The following is a 16192-nucleotide window of genomic DNA, read 5'->3' as shown; positions in this document are numbered from 1 at the left end:
CCCTGAAAGCCCATTCGTGATTGGTTGGAGCCGCCCTAGCTCCCCGCTCTTCAGCGGGGACAACGCCCGCAGGCTAGGTATGAAGGCTGCGGCGTCGGTGTTGGCGACAGCTCCTCCTGCGATGGAGCCAGGCCCCTCTGTATCCCCGGGGCCTTCGCGCTCCTTCAAAGAGGAGCTGCTGTGCGCCGTGTGTTACGACCCGTTCCGCGACGCAGTGACTCTGCGCTGTGGCCACAACTTCTGCCGCCGGTGCGTGAGCGGCTGCTGGGAGGTGCAGACGACGCCCTCGTGCCCGGTGTGCAAGGAACGAGCGGTGCCCGGAGAGCTGCGCACCAACCACACGCTCAACAACCTGGTGGAGACCCTGCTGCGCGAGGAGGCCGAGGGCGCGCGCTGGACCGGACGCCGGTCCCCGCGCCCCTGCCGCGCGCACCGGGCCCCGCTCACGCTCTTCTGCCTGGAGGACAAGGAGCTGTTGTGCTGTGCCTGCCAGGCTGACGCCAGGCACCAGGAGCACCGAGTGCAGCCCATCAAGGACACTGCGCAGGACTTCCGGGTGAGCACCGCCCTGGAGACCCCCGGGCTGCCCCTCCCTCCCCTCACCCAGGCCTAGCAACCATCTTGCCCGCTGCCCAGGCCCGTCTGAATCATGCTGGAGTGGTACGGCCTTCAGACCTTCGGGCTTGGCACGATCAGTTTGGAAATGGAAAAGGCCAGCACCTAGCTGTTCTAAAGCCTCGAGATTCCCCCAGCCCAGCCGTGCCCCGATGGGTTACAGAGCCATAGAAAGGCCTGTGGCGCTCGCTGGCCTGCTGCCTTACTCCGATTCCTTTTTGGTATCTGAATATCTGGAGTTCCAGTGGCTATAATTAAACCAAGAGCAGCTGACACAGCAAAAGTAGCATGGCGGGGAAGGGTGGGTGTCGCTGCGCTGCAGGAGATCCAGCTAGGCAAGAACTTACCCTCGCAGCTGTACCCCAAGCCTAGTTTTTGATTTTGAGCCAAGCTCTTAAATTAGCCAGGCTCGCCTTGAACTTTCTCCTTGCTTGCCTCAGCCTTTGTGAGTGGCCGAGATTACAGGCCGGAGGCACCAGAGCTAGTGAAAAAGTCTTTGTTCTAAAACGGGGGAAAAATTGTTTTTAAGTAAACAAGGTCAGACATTTTCGATTACAGTTTGACCTAATCCCTTAGAAATGCATGCTCCTCCGTTGCTTTACATAACACTCTTACTGGCCGTTTCCGACTGTTTTTTTTAAAGGGTTCCTGAAATGCCCATTTTACTCCAGCAGTGTCTTGTCACTGCACGGATGTACTGCAACAGCCGAATTTGTTCCTTAAGCTACTAATTCATGTGTCAGAACCACAGCTGGGAGGGCCCAGGGTTAGCAGTGAAGACTTCAAGAGCCCTCGGTGCCTGATGTTCAGACGCCCCCTCTCCACTCTGAAATGTCTTTTTGGAGACTCCATACAGAGTGGAGGCGGGGCGATGGGTGCCGTCTTCCCTTCAGTCATCCATCTGGTTGCCTCAGCAGTGGTCCTTAGCCGTGCCCTTGTTCACTAGCGAAAATGCTAGATCTCCGTTTGGTGTAGCTGAAGTAGACAGCCTAGAGGCTTGGGCCCTGGTTTGAATTCCACGGGGCTAGCAAAAGTACAGGTTAGCATTCCTGATGTGTCCTCTGAATGGCGTAGAACATCAGCTGGAGGCCCAAGAGAATGTGGGCCTGGAGACCTGGAGACCACCTTCTTTCTGTTCGCTGGGTGCCTTGTATTGGGAGGTCTCAGGAACACTGGAAGTAAGCTGGGTGTTAATCATTCCTACTCCCAGGGAGCTCCTAGCAAGCATCTAAGAACCTAGAGGCACTAGCCAGGTGAAGGAGGCTAGGGGAGGTTTTTCCAAAGAAGATGCAGCAGCGTACAGACGATTCCAGAAGAGAGAAAGCTTTGGACACCAGGTGAAGCCCGGAGGCCGAAGTCTTATTCTTCGTTATAGAAGGGTGGTGTGAGGCCAGTGGGTGCTCAGTGTGAGGGAGTCTTAAACAGCAGGGAGTGGGCTGGTCTGAAAGATGCCAGGAGTTCTCAAGCTGCGTGCTCAGCCAGATACAGTGTGCCCTATTCATTTATTCATTTGTGAAGTAAACATACTGAGGACCCCTTTGATCCTTACACTCTGATCTAGGTTTTATGGCTGCTTAAGTCCCTAAGACTTAAGTCACAGACAGCCCCTCTGTTCTAGTTAATTTCATCTTGACACAGCCTGGGGTCATCTGAGGGAATTTCAGTAGAAGAATTGCCCAGAGTAGATCAGCCAATCAGAGAGATTGTCTAGACTGATGATTGGTTTGGGAGGGCTTAGTACATTGGTCCTGGGTAGTGTAAGACCAATGTACTGGGGCTGTTTGTCTTATGGACAGCATACCACCATTCTTTCCATACTTTCTTTCCTGCCCTGACATCCCTCAGTGGTGGAGTATGACTGGGAACTATAAGCTGCAGTGGACCCTTTCCCAGAGTTGCTTTCAGTTGTTGTGGCAACACAAACCAAACAAGAACACTGTTTACAGAAGTTAACATTTCAGAGGAGTTGGTGAGGCAGTCATTAGACAAGCTGATTCTGTGTTGGGTGTGGATTGTTCAGGGAGCGGGCAGCATAGGATGGACCCACTACCAGGTCAGAATGGGTACCCTCAGGAATCTCAGAGGTGGGTGCTTAGAAAGAGCCCTCTGGCCTCCATGTTGACAATCCAGCAGCAATAATCCTTGAGGACTTACTCTGTGCTGGACACCCTGAAGTAGTAACAGAACTTAATGTGGGAGGAAACCCAGGAGCTCTCTGATAGTTAGTCTCGACTGGCAGTAAGTACAACTTCTTGAATATCTGCAGGTGTTCCAAGAGTGAGACCCTGACCCTGTCAGTGAATTTTCTCAGGTTCATCACTTAGAAGGTATGGCCTAGCTCGGGAAGGCAGTTTGTGAGAACTGTTCTTGGAAGCTCTTAAAGCTCCTTTCTCTGCTTCTTGCCCACCTCTGTTCCACCACCCCTACTCCCACCCCTGAGGGACCCAGCCGACACTTTCAAAACAGTGAAATGAAGACTTTTTTAGTTGTCCTGTTGGATTGGTGGTTCATAGTCCTGCAAAAGTAATAAAGGTCGTATGTGTTGGCTTTTTTATCACTCCTGTGGAGCAAACCCGCTCATGGGACACTGAGGGGGATGCTAACAAGCTGGGACTTTTAATGTAGTGGGACCTGATGGAAGGAAGGGCTGACAGGACTTTGGAACAATCTAAAGCTCAAGGAAGTACCTGAATGCTCAGAGGGACTTTAGGAAGTCTTCAAACATAGTGCTCACAGGTTTGGATAGACACATTGTGTGTGTGTGTTGGTGGTGTGGTAAGTGTATGTGTGCAAGGGCTGGAGGTAGGCAGAGGTAGGTGGCAGCCTGTTTTTGATCTCTCTCTCCCTTTACATTTTGACACCGGGCCTCACACTAGATCTGAAGCTCCGTGTTTGAGCTAGGTTTGGCCATTGAACTCCAGGGATCCAGAGCTGAGATGATAGGTATGTGTGTGCCCTGGACCAGAACTGAGGTTCTCCTACTTGGATAACACACACTGTACTGGCTGACTCACCTCCCAAACCCCACATTTCTTCACAAAGGGAAAAGTATCCCAGCAGTACAGCTTAGATATGCTACTATTGCTTATGTGTGTACCCACAGAGTTCCTCATACAAGCAGTAACCAAAAGAAGTTGGCATACTGCGCTTCAGCAAAACTAAAATCAGTGTAATTCTAGCTGGGACATTAGTTTGGGGTTGTTTGCATTGGTGAAATTAAATCCTTGTGCTTGGCAAAGAATTGTTAGGTGAATTTCCCATTTACTTTCTTTTGAGCAACAACCTGGCTAGCCATCCAAATGGAGGTTCACACACTTGGAGAGAGCGGGGTTCTTCCCTCGTGTACTTCAGATTCCCTTCTCTGGAGTGGACTCTAATGTACTCCCTGGTGAGAGCTAATATAGCAATGGAGTGACCCATAGCGTGCAGATGAGTGCGGTCTCTGGGACAGAGTGAGGTCGCCATTATGATCAGCACTGGATTTGCTTCTGAAGACGTCTGTAACACATTTGTGGAGCGTAGAGAGGAAAGGATAAACGTGGAGAGAAGTTAAGGCCTTGGATACAAAAGGTAGGAAGAACCGACTGAAAACTCAAAAGTGTTTCTTCCGAATTCCAGCTTTGCAGCAACAATTAAAAATGTAAAAGCATTGACGGTCAGGGGAGATGCCTTGGCCGCTAAGAGGACCCCAGTCATGTTCCCGGCACCCACATGGCGGCTCACAACAGTCTGAAAACCCAGTTCCAAGGAACTTGACACTCTCTCCTGGGCACTAGTCATGCATGCAGTTCACAGACACATGAAGACACAGCACCCACACATAAATAAAAGTCTTCAAAAAAACTGAGTGTTTGAGCACCTTCCTTATGTGTTCATTAAAACAAAAGTGATTTCACTTTTTAAAATTAAACAGGATTCAAGAGAGATGGCTAAATGTGTAAGTACTTACTGAGTGCTTGGTTCAAGTTCAGATTCCCAGAACTGACATAAAAACTGAGATCACATGATTACCTGAACTTTAGCTCTCTGTGGGGCAGAATGAGGAGATCCTTAGGAATTGCTGAGTACTGGCCTAGCTCTAGATTTAATGAGATACTTTGTCTCCATTATGGTAGACTAAGGCTCAGGGGACATTGAGGAAAAGCCAGACAATCAGTGAGTTTGCTGAGTCTGTCTCCTAGGAATGTCAAGAGTGACCCCCATGTCTTGCCAATATGACCATCCGAGCATGAGCTCAACAAGGGCTGCATGAGGGGACATTCCAGAGTGGATGGGGGAAAGGTCACGGAGCCTCAGTCCTACACAGAGCTATAGGTAATTGATGTGGTGGGGTGTAGTTCCCAGGGAAAGAGCACATCCACCCACTGGCTGTCCAGTACCACATGTTCACCCCTGAAGAACACATGTACAAGTAACATTACACAGACTGAGCAGGTTTATTTAGGAGATTATGTATACATACATGAACATATGTGTATGATGACATGAAAAAGGCTATGAATTTGAAAGCAACCAAGGAGGGTTTGGAGAGGAGAAAGGAAAGGGGGTAATGATGTAATTGTCTAAAAAAAGCCAAAATGACAGATGGTGATGGGGAATGAAAAGAGTGGGACACCTACCTACCCAGCACCCGTGGGCGTGTGCATGCCCAGAAGAGAGAGTGGGAAGGGCTAGCTGGGTGTGATTGCTTATGCCTGTAATCCCACCGCTTGGCAGAGGATCACTGAGTTCTAGAACAGCTTAGCCACGTAGTGAGTTTAGGCTAGCCTGCGCTCTGGAGTAAGCCCTGTGTCAGAAAGTAAAACAAATAGAAAAAAAACATGAGTTTGCCGTGTTTCTTGTCCTAGCACCATCAAAGGAAAAGGTGGATGTAGAGGCATGTTTAGGTGAGATCTCATCTGAATATTTTACCCCTTGGGAAATGACTGGAACAGACCACATTGCCAACCCTTTGCATAAAGGCCATAGAAAAGTCCAGTTGGGAAAACTCTAGGGTGAGCCAGTGGCCATGACATCTTGGTGGTGTGCCGACAGTTCTAGACTTCTGCAAACAAACAAGCTGGAGCTGGCTATTTGCTGTGCTCTGACCAGTTGGGCAGAGCTCCACTTCTGGAAGGCCCTGAGCCCTGCTCCCCACCTGCACCAGGTGTCTGTCTTCAGTGCTGGGTCAGAAACCTGAGGTGGCAAGTGTGCAGTTCAAGGTTGGGGCTATGCTCCGGCTGTGCCCACAGCACTTGGAGCACACTGGCTTTCCTGGCTTGTGGTTGGGCTCCACAGAGGAACTCCAGTACTAACTTGTCCTGTATTCCCCACATTAGGCCAAGTGTAAGAACATGGAGCACGTACTTCGAGAGAAAGCCAAGGCCTTCTGGGCCCTGAGGCGCACCTATGAGGCTATTGCCAAACACAATGAGGTGAGTGCTTTGTTGTAGTAAATACTTGATCTCAGTGGGGGTTTCTACCCTGCCTTTGGTTATTCAGTTCCTAGATAAAAGATGCACAGCTTCTATATAATAAGCCTTAATTAGCACTGAGGCTCCTTTCTCTTCTTCTACCTAAACCCAGTAACCAAAAAGATCTGCCTACCTCTCTTCTGCCCAGCTATAGGCTGTAGGCATCTTTATTCACCAGTTAGGGATAACTTTGGGAAACAAGGTTGCATAGAGTCACTTGGGTCTAAGTGTGATTTTCTCACCCCTGAAGGCAACCAGGCCTTGGGGGCCAGAATTTAGCATTTCAATACATAGCAAAAGACCAGACCTCAACAGGGCTGAGTCAGGTGGGGAGACTTGGAGGACTAAGCTGAGGGAGGATGAGTCCCTGGCACAGGCCCACTCAGAATTGGATACTGACACCAAAGAAGGCCATGGCCACACCAACAGCCACAGGAGAGGACCAAGAAGCCACCTTCGTCATCTGCACTGGGAATTAAAGGAATTTCTGTAGCTGTCACACATCACCAGCTCACAGTGGTAGCCAGGTTCTTTTGAGATCATGTCATCCCTGCCCCCTGCCAGTCCCGTGTGCACTCACCAGGTATCCTGTCCCATCTCCAGAATGTACCATGACTGTCTAACTCCCCACTCCTCAGCTGTGACTCACCTGGTCTTCCGCCCGCCTCAACTCTGTTGCAGCCAGTGTCCAGGCACTGGAGTTGTTCTTAAATGTCCAGGCACTGGAGTTGTTCTTAAATTCTCAGCTCCTATATCCTTCCTGGGAGGTGTTCCCTGTTCAGTTTCCAAGGTAGCCATCCCTCATTACTCCAGGGCACGTCTCCCTAGACAGTTACCTGCAGTTTAGCGTTCTGTTTTACTCTTTATCTCCTGCTAGAATGTAAGGAATCCAAGCATATTGATTATCCCAGTATCTGGGCATAAGTCTTTGACTGGTGCAAATGTCACACAGGGCACAGTGAGACCTTGACCTTGGGCACACATGTACTGGAGGGTCAGATGAGTCCAGGTAAGCAGGGATCGCAAGTAGCACATCGAGATAGACAAACCGTCAGAAACAGGTTGCTGCAATCTGGAGGGGCAGGGATAGCAGGAGCAAGCTCTGAGGTAGTAGGCTGAGCAGCAGAACAAACCCAGCCTTGTGTGTGCAGGTGAGCCCTGCCAAGAAAGAGTTCTGGCTCCATGCAGTTTCTGTTTAAGCATCAGAATGACGCATGGAAACACCAGCGGCGAGAAGCCTTTTGCGGACGTCTCACAAACCAGTGTCTTCAGAGGCCTGTGTGCTGTCGTGTGTATTAGTCAGGGATCTCTAGAGAAACAGAATGTGCCCTTCATTTCTGAGTTCCAGATAATTCCAGATGTAGTCCAGCTGACAACCAGGAACAGCCATCACAGTGTCAGCCCCAAGTGTGCACTGAAAGTGGAGCCCCACTGTTAGTGGGGTACTGCTAGAAAACACCTTTCCAGGTGCTGGAGTATTGTTTTTTGTTTGTTTGTTTTTTGAGACAGTATCCTGCTATGTATCTCTAGCTGACCTTGAACTCGCAGAGACCCACTTGTCTGCTGAGTAGGAGTTCTCCTCCCCAGTCGGTTCAGTGTGGGCTGTGTTGATCATTCATAATATGTTGCAGTTTTCTAGCAGCATGCCATAGCTTCAGTGAATTGGACCTCTTGTTACTTTTATTTCTTCAGAAAGCCATTTGTCCTTATCTTCTCAGAACCAAGCTGTGTATTGAACTTTAAATCCCTGCTCAGCATGTCCTGCTGCAGCTAGAGCATGAGCTTTGAGGTACTTGTCTAATGATCATCTTAAAGTCACATGCTCTATTCAGCTCTGTTGCCATGACAACAAACAACTTACAGCTTTCTAGGCCTCAGTATCACTGAGGGACATCAGAGCAAGAACCCAAAGTAGGCTTGTTTGCTGTTCCATAAAGCATAACCTCTGACCAGAGAACTTGCTTCACAACTAACTACAGCAGGAGCCTTGGAGGATGCTGTTTGCTGGCTGGCTAGTGGAACAGCATCAGAAAGTACCTCTCACGGTGGCCCTGGGGGTTTTTAGCATTTTCTCAGTCAAGGCTTGTCTCTCAGATTGGGTGTGTAATCCTAGCAATGAGGAGGCAGAGGCAGGTGGATTTCTTTGACTTCAACGACAGCCTCTATGAAATGAGAGCCTGCCTCAAAAAAAAAAAAAAAGTTAGGTTTAATGAACATTCAATCATGTTCCTTCTGTGAGCCTTTTGAGGTTCATGTGATAAGAGTGATTTCCTCATTTCATGGACTATTTCTTTACTTCTCTGAGGATCTGTGTGGTTTGTCCTCGGTGTTTCCATGATTATGACTTATAATTCGGGTGTCATTAAAATAGAGATTTGCCACAGCCAGAGTAAAGGCGCTCACTTAGATATATTAAAGACCTTGGGCTCTGAAGGTAGATAACTTGTAGAAGTTTATCATTCATTTCTGTCTTTAGGATTTACTACTATTGAGTCCAAGAAGGAGAACACTAATGGGGGAGGGAAAGGGGAGGCTACCATTACACACAGTCATTGAAGCTTTGAGATTACCAAACGCCTGTGTCCCTTTTGAATCTGGACTTTGATATGTACCCTGATCTCTAGGGCTCTTCATGTCACACTGAGTGGCTTTGCTGAAATAGTCCCCAACTGGGACATCCCCAACCCCAGCACCTGACCTTCTGGCTTCTCTCTGCTACAGGTGCAGACGACTTGGCTGGAAGGCCGCATCCGGGATGAGTTTGACAAGCTCCGAGATTTCCTGAGGGTGGAGGAACAGGCCACCTTGGATGCCATGAAGGAAGAGAGCAGAAAGAAGCACCTGCAGGCTGAGGAGAAGATGAAACAGCTGGCGGAACAGACCGAGGCGCTGGCTCGTGAGATTGAGCGTTTGCAGATGGAGATGAAGGAAGATGACATGACCTTCCTCATGGTAAGGAGCTCGTCATCCGAACTGAGGGTGGGATTGGGCTCAGGCCCTGTTCAACAGTCTTTGTGTGATGGCAAGCAAGGCTTGACTGTTGAGACTGTTCTCCTACCTCCACCACCGCCCTTTACTATTGCTGCTTTCTTGGTTGGTTGGTTGGTTGTCTATCTCTAATGAAATAGTCAAATTGTGTAATATTTTAAGCTTTAACATTTTATTACATTTTTTTATTTACTGTAGATGAGTGTCTTAGGGTTCATTTGCTATGAAGAGACATCATGACCACAGCACCTCTTGTAAAGGAAAATATCTGATTGGGACTGGCTTACAGTTCAAAAGTTTAGTCCGTTATCATCATGGTGGGAAGCGTGGCAGCCTACAAGCAGACATGGTGCTGGAGAGGTAGTTGAGAGTTCTGCATCTGGATTGACAGGCAGCAGGAAGAGAGAGTGAGCCACTAGGTCTGGCTTGAGCTTCTGAAACCTCGGAGTCCATCCCCTGTGACACACTTCCTCCAAGGCCACACCTCCAATAATGCCCCTCTCTATGGGCCTATGGGGGTCATTTCAAACTGCCACTGTGGGTACCCATTGCAAAGTGCCTGTATGGAAGTCAGTCTTTTACCATGTGGGTCCCAGAGACCAAACAGGTCTTTAGGCTTAACAGCAAGCTCCTTAACCTGCTGAGCCATTTAGCTGGCCCCGGGTGTTTTTGCTGTTTGTTTTCTCCTTGCTGTCTCTACCCCTCCCTCCGCCCTATGCAGTGCTTCATCTGTAACCTAGGCTTTGTGAATGACAAGTGCTCTTGCTGAGGTACCCCATCGTTTATCTTTTGGAGGGTGGGGTGGGGGACAGGATCACAGTCTGCTTCTTTTTCCCTTGTTAAAACAATTTCAGGCTGAGGAGATGGCTGGGTCAGTAACTTGCTTACCTTACAAACATGAGGACCCGAGCTGATCCCTGAGCATGGTAGCTCACTCTGGTTTTTTTTAAAAAAAGCTTAAATTATTACACAATTTGACTGTTTCATTCAGGAGTAGAGAGACAACCAACTAACCAACCAACCAAAAAATAAATTAATTAATTAATAAAGCAGCGTGCACACATAAGTAAACAGAAAGTAAATTCTGTTCCTCCTTTAAGAACATGATCCATTTTCTTTCTTCCTGTTGCTGACTTTGTTCCTTGCAGAGAAGTTACCCAGGCAGGGAAGTGTATCTGTAAACCCGTCACCTTTGATGGGCAGGCATTTCCCTGCCTTGCGTTTTACCTGTTTGCTTGTCCTTCACTCTCACTAGAGTTACTTCTGCTTTTGCCTTTTATGGGCAGTAAGACTCTAAACGAGCGTGTACTGGTTTTGCATGGACAGACATGTTTGTACTTTTAGGTGTGTGTCCAAAAGATTTCTGGATTACTTGATAATCCTGCTTTAACCTATTAAGGACTGCTAGGCAGTTTTATCAAAGTATGTAGCCACACTATTTTGCCTTCTCACCAGCAGAGGCGGAGAGTCAGGTTTCTATACCTCTTGGCCACCCCCCCCCCCCCCCCCCCCCGTGATTCTGGTGTGCGTTTTCTGGATAGCGATGGCACTGGCATCTGTCTTGTCAGTGGCTTTATGGTCATTACCAGCTCTTCCTTAAGATGCCTGTTTAATTTCTTTATACAGTTTTTTCCTTCCCTCCTTTCTTTTTGTTTGTTTGTTTGGTTGGTTGGTTGGTTTTGTTGTTGTTGTTGTTTTTCAAGACAGGGTTTCTGTGTGTAGTCCTCACTGTCCTGATAGACCAGGCCGGCCTCGAACTCAGAGATCTACCTGCCGCCGCCTCCCAAGTGCTCCAGCCAGATTCTTATCTCAGTCTTAGCTCTGCGGTTAGGTCTTACATGTATTTTGAGGGTTTTTTTTTTTTTGTTTTGTTTTTTTGTTTTTGTTTTGTTTTGGTTTGGTTTTAGTCTGACACAGGCAGACAGAGGCTTTCCTCTTTTTGGTTGTACCTAGATGTTCACTGAGAAGATGGTTCTATTAACTTACTTTGGTTCCTGGAGAAACTCCAACATCATCTAGATTGTCGCTTCCATCCTCATTACCCCCACCACCTTCATCACAACAGCTTTTGTAGCAAGTTTGAAATTTGGGAGTAGATGTCTTCTAACTTCCTGGTTTTTCAAGGTTGCTTTTTATATGGCATTTCTTGAAACACCATATCAATTTTAGGATCAGTTCTAAGTTTTGCCAAAGAAGGCCCTGGGCCTCATGTGTACTGAGAAGGTCTCCCTCCACGGCTGTATCCTCACCCTGGCACCTGGGACTTCCAAGGGGTGACACTGAATCTGAGATGAGATCCCTGTGGGGTACGCGACTCTTCAATGATGTCAGGTCTGCTCATCCATGTGTATGGGGCAGCTCCTGGTCAGAAATTGTCTGCATTCTCTTAGTCTGTGTCTCTGCTTTTTTTTTTCTTCTTCCAGAAACACAAGAGCCGAAAACGCCGGTAAGTTGCCAAACCTAATGGGGATGGGAGAGGGTGAACAGATAGAAAGCCAGAGCTACACTGAAGGGCAGAAGGGCTAGGCAGGAAGCATATCCAGCTGAGTGGAATTCAGAGGGAGCCATAGGGGTCAGCCAAGGGGAGCTCTTCAAAGGCATTCCAGTTCTGGTTGGCATGGAGGCAGGGAGTTGTTTTGGAACACAGAGGGTCGATACCCTCCTTAGGGATTTACAGCACCAGGCACATGACAACATTTCTCAGCTGTCAATAGGCTTCGTTTTGGGCTGGCTTCCTACCTCTGGGAAAGAGCTTTGGCATGCTTTGCTGTAGCTGGATGCTTGCTGGGCTCTCCAGGATGGGTAAGGAAGAGTTATGTCCTGTCAGAAGATGAGAGTAAGTGCTCTGGGCTGTGATGGGTTCCCAGCCTTTGCAGGAGCTCAGCAGAGGCCACATAACACCATGGCTCTTTTGAATTCAAGGACCATTATGGCCCTTGGAGCTTGGACCTCTCATGAGCCTAAGTGGGATTTCTGTCCATGAGGAAGGCAGCTAGGTTGGAGACCTAGCTGTGTCTCCCAGCTATTCAGGATTGAACCTTCCTGCTGAATCCCGAAGGGCTGTGGCAGCCCAGTGGGCCTTGGGATAGATGTCCAGAAAACTTAGGTCTGAGACAAGGGAAATAGTTCTGTTGCCTGCTTGTAGTAAATGCAGCCAGAGGTCCTAACCCTGGCCCCATCCAATGCCTCCCTTTTCCAGGCTTTTCTGCACTGTGGAGCCAACTCCTCTGCAGCCCGGCTTGCTCATGGATGCATGCAAGTATCTGGAGTCCTTGCAGTACCGAGTCTGGAAGAAGATGCTTGGGTCCGTTGAATCTGGTAAGGACATGCAGCAAAATGCTCCAGGCAAATGGAGACCATCCTGTGCTGCAGAGACCTAGCCAAGTTTCTCAGCTGTTCTCTCTGCAGCCCTTTCTAGGCCGGGTCAAGGGCCATCCTGCTCTGATCTGCTTGAGAAAGGCTAACTAACACCCCTTTCTGTCTTCATAACTCTAACATTCATATGAAAGACCCAACTCCAGGTCACCTCTCCCAAAGTCACACTCTCTCCTGCCAGTGTACCCTAGTTGTATACGCAGAAGTGGCATCAACCCAGGGGAATGTTACTTGATTATCTTAGGTGTCCTGGGAGTGTGTAAACCTTCCTACTTTGTAATCCCTGCCCGTGTTAGTCTCCTTGGCTACTGTAACAGAGGACCATAAATTGACTTAAATAACCAAAATCTATTCCTGTGGTCTTGCAGGCTAAAAGCTCATTCCCAAGAAATAGCCAAAGCCATGCTCCTGAACTGTGGGAAGGCCTTTAGACTTTGGCATTTGCTGCATTGCTTGGGTATCCTTGGGTTGTAACTGCCAAACTCCTACCTTGGCTGGTCCCATGACATATTCTTCATCCCTCATTCTTGCTCTCTTTCTGTCTCTTGGTGTGCCTATCTCTAATCCATTTCTAAATCAGGTTGTATCCCGAGGTCCTAGTGTTTGGACTTACACAGATCTTTTTTGGGGGTGGGGGTAGTTTGACCTATGCCACCCCAGCATCCCAGGCCAGCTCCCTGCAAGCATTAGTGCACATGGGATCTCAGCCAGCCTGGCAGAAGAAGGGTGTCCAGTTTGCTGACTCTTTTCCCTCTCTCTCTCTCTGTCCCTAGTGCCCTTCAGCTTGGATCCCAACACAGCTGCTGGCTGGCTCAAAGTGGCTGATGACCTCACGAGTGTCATCAACCATGGCTACCGTGTGCAGGTGGAGAATCCAGAGCGCTTCTCCTCGGCCCCCTGCCTGCTGGGCTCTCAAGTTTTCTCGAAGGGCTCCCACTCTTGGGAGGTGGATGTGGGTGGCCTGCCAAGCTGGAGAGTGGGCGTGGTGCGGGTGCAGGCGCATGCACAGGCGCAGGCCCAGGCCGATGTAGGTGGTGAAGGCCACTCACACAGCTGCTACCACGATACACGCTCAGGCTTCTGGTACCTGTGCCGCACACAGGGTGTGGATGGAGACCACTGCATGACTTCCGACACGGCCACAGCCCCTCTAGTCCAGGCCATGCCGCGCCGTCTGCGTGTGGAGCTGGAGTGTGAGGAGGGGGAGCTGTCCTTCTATGACTCTGAGCGCCACTGCCACCTGTACACCTTCCATGCCCACTTTGGGGAGGTGAGGCCCTACTTCTACCTGGGGGCCTCTCGGGGTGATGGTCCCCCAGAGCCTCTGCGCATCTGTCACCTGCGTGTCTCCATCAAAGAAGAGCTGGACATCTGAGCTGCGGGCGTTGGCAGTCCACCACTGACACTCACACAGTATCCTGTTTTATCTTTTCTGTAGCTCCAAGTCTGCCTATGCCTCTGCCTTTATTTTTAGTCCTTTATCTGCCCAAAGTTAAGAGCCACCTAGGAGGTTCTCGGCTGAGCCTAGGCTCTGTAGCGTCATGATACCTTCAGGATGTGGGTTTTCTGATTTCCTTTGTCCTTGGATCGCTGGTATACTGTTTCCTTGTAGGATGGCATTATAATGTAGGTGTGACTATTTTTTAGAGATGATGAAGCTACCCTATCAGGAGATGCCTCTTTTTGAGTTCGTTTGTCATTCATGTCTCCCAGGAAGAGGTCCTTGTCAGGCCACAGAGGGAAGCAGCAGGATTGGTTGAGATTAGAGTGGGCAAAGCCTTCACCTAGGCTCTCCCATCCCAGGAGGACAAATTAGGCATTGGCCAGCCTACTTGAGCAAGCTTGGCTTAGGCATCTGGTCAGGAGTTCCCCTGTTGGGCCCACACTGACTGTGGGGTGCTTAGGACAGGATTGTTCTTGACTTTCTTTGTAGGAACTCTGAGGGTGTGAGGTACTCTGGAATGCAGCTCAGAGTTAGTGGGTGTCACAGGAAAGACAGCTCCAGGGCCTTTGGCAGTGGCTAAGGATTGACCAGCTTCAAGTCAGTGGCATGGAGGCCAGAGCACCAGAATGCAATGAGTGAGGGCAGCTGGTGCTGGGCTGGGCTGGGCCCTGCTCTGCTGCTCATTCTGAGGCTAACTTCCTGTCGGCATGAAATAGATGCTGATTGGTCAACTCATGCTTTGAAAGTTTCCTCTGACATTGTCCAGTTTTCTAGAAAACTTTAAAAAAAAATGAACTTTTTGCTCTCTTTCTCTCTCTCCGGGCCTGTGTTTCCACATCTGGGAACTGATAGCTGATAGTAGTTGTCAGAAGTCACTGGAGGAAGGTTTGAGAAGGCCTCAGTGGATGCTGCTACAGTCAGGAACTGTTGGTCTGGGAGACCGTCCTGTCCTCACTGCCCTTGTCTTGTTCTTGCCTGCTCTCTGCAGATTTCCTTTCTGTGCCCCACCACTTTTCTTTCTCAGTCAGCTAACTGAATCCCAAGTGATGTTATAGGGAGAAATACCACCTCGGGTGCACTGTCATTGTCAGGGACACATCCCTGACCTAGGACCTAGCATCCCAATTTCAGCCTGCACCCCTCATTACATAAGACTTTTTAAAAACTGTGCCGCTTACCCACTAATTGGCTCTAAAAGGGTCATGTATACTTGTTATCTAAGTAGGGACACAGAAGAAACCTTGGTGGGGGCCAGGCTTGGGGCAGGGACAGTGTTGGCAAGCCAGCTTGTGTCAGATTCTTAGACACCACGGGTGTGGAAAGGTACACTTGGTGTGATGTGTGTGTTCAGTTTCTCTGTAAGAAACTTTCCTGAAGTTGCTGTTACAAGTTTTGAAAAGTTTTTTTTTTTTTTTTTTTAATTTTCACCTTAATTCTTTTTAAATAGGGTAATTTCAATGACCTAGACTCTTTTAGAAAAATTTTACTTCACCCACAACTGACAAGTTTCTTTCAGAGCTTTTATAAACACAAATTCCTATTGTAACTTGTATCTGACTTGATCCTTCCCATTGTAAGATTCCATCGTGTGCAGTGAGTGTGCTGTGTAATTTGTTAGTTGGTGGACATTTGGCTTGTTGCTGTGTGTTTAGCTGTTATGAGTTCTGCTGCTATGAAATTAGTGTGCAAGTTTTGTGTGGATGTGTCTTTTTGATTCTCTGTCATATACCTTGGAGTCTGTTTTCCAGGTCATATGATAATTATTTTAAACCCTTTGGGGACTTGCCAAACTGTTTCTACTCCCACTGGCAGCAGGTGGGGGCTGGGTTATAACGAGTTCTTGTCAGCACTGTCTGCCCTCTTAAGCTAGCCTACTGAGGAAGCTGGAAATGTCTCATTTGGACTGCAGTTGCCATCCCTGGCAGCTCATGAGGGAGCATCTTTTCTCATGTTTGCCACATATCTTGCTTCAGAGACTTCAGAGCAGTTGCCCATTGGGTTGTCTGTCATTTTATTATGAAGTTTTACCACTTAATTATGCATTCTAGATAAAAGTTTCTTTGTGTCAGATGAATCACTTATAAAAAATTTCCTCCTAATTCAGTGAGTTGTTTTTTTATTGTCTTAAAAAAAACTCTTTTAAGGGGGTGAGAGATGTCTCAGTGTATAAGATTGCTTCTGTTCTTCCAGAGGTCCTGAATTCAAGTCCTAGTACCTCTATTGGGTGGCTGACAAGGACTTATAATTCCAGCTCTAGGGGATCTGACACCTGGTACCTGCATACAAGTGTGCATATACACCCATACAAATTCATACA

The 16192-nt window shown here is 48.5% G+C and overlaps 1 protein-coding gene across 1 annotated transcript; it reads left to right on the top strand.

Annotated features, from left to right (window-relative positions):
• The first annotated feature begins 77 nt into the window (after nucleotides 1-77).
• Nucleotides 78-15974, top strand: TRIM35 (tripartite motif containing 35). The gene is made up of 6 exons (XM_080926462.1): nucleotides 78-556; nucleotides 5934-6029; nucleotides 8790-9020; nucleotides 11480-11502; nucleotides 12256-12374; nucleotides 13205-15974. Exons 1-6 carry the CDS (start codon nucleotides 80-82, stop codon nucleotides 13804-13806), a joined length of 1548 nt encoding a protein of 515 aa, XP_080782588.1. The 5' UTR covers nucleotides 78-79; the 3' UTR covers nucleotides 13807-15974.
• Nucleotides 15975-16192: the final 218 nt, after the last annotated feature.

The sequence above is a fragment of the Micromys minutus genome (assembly GCF_963924665.1).
Source record: "Micromys minutus genome assembly, chromosome: 12".
Lineage (NCBI taxonomy): Eukaryota > Metazoa > Chordata > Mammalia > Rodentia > Muridae > Micromys > Micromys minutus.
Note: the sequence above shows the minus strand (reverse complement) of the source record. Positions and strands in the feature narration are given on the sequence as shown.

What these genes read in the sequence shown, in the direction of transcription:
- TRIM35 (XM_080926462.1), top strand. Translation starts at nt 80, where the DNA reads ATGAAGGCTGCGGCGTCGGTGTTGGCGACAGCTCCTCCTGCGATGGAG. An exon ending in ACACTGCGCAGGACTTCCGG is followed by an intron (nt 557 to 5,933) that starts GTGAGCACCGCC and finishes TCCCCACATTAG; the next exon opens with GCCAAGTGTAAGAACATGGA. An exon ending in CACAAGAGCCGAAAACGCCG is followed by an intron (nt 11,503 to 12,255) that starts GTAAGTTGCCAA and finishes TCCCTTTTCCAG; the next exon opens with GCTTTTCTGCACTGTGGAGC.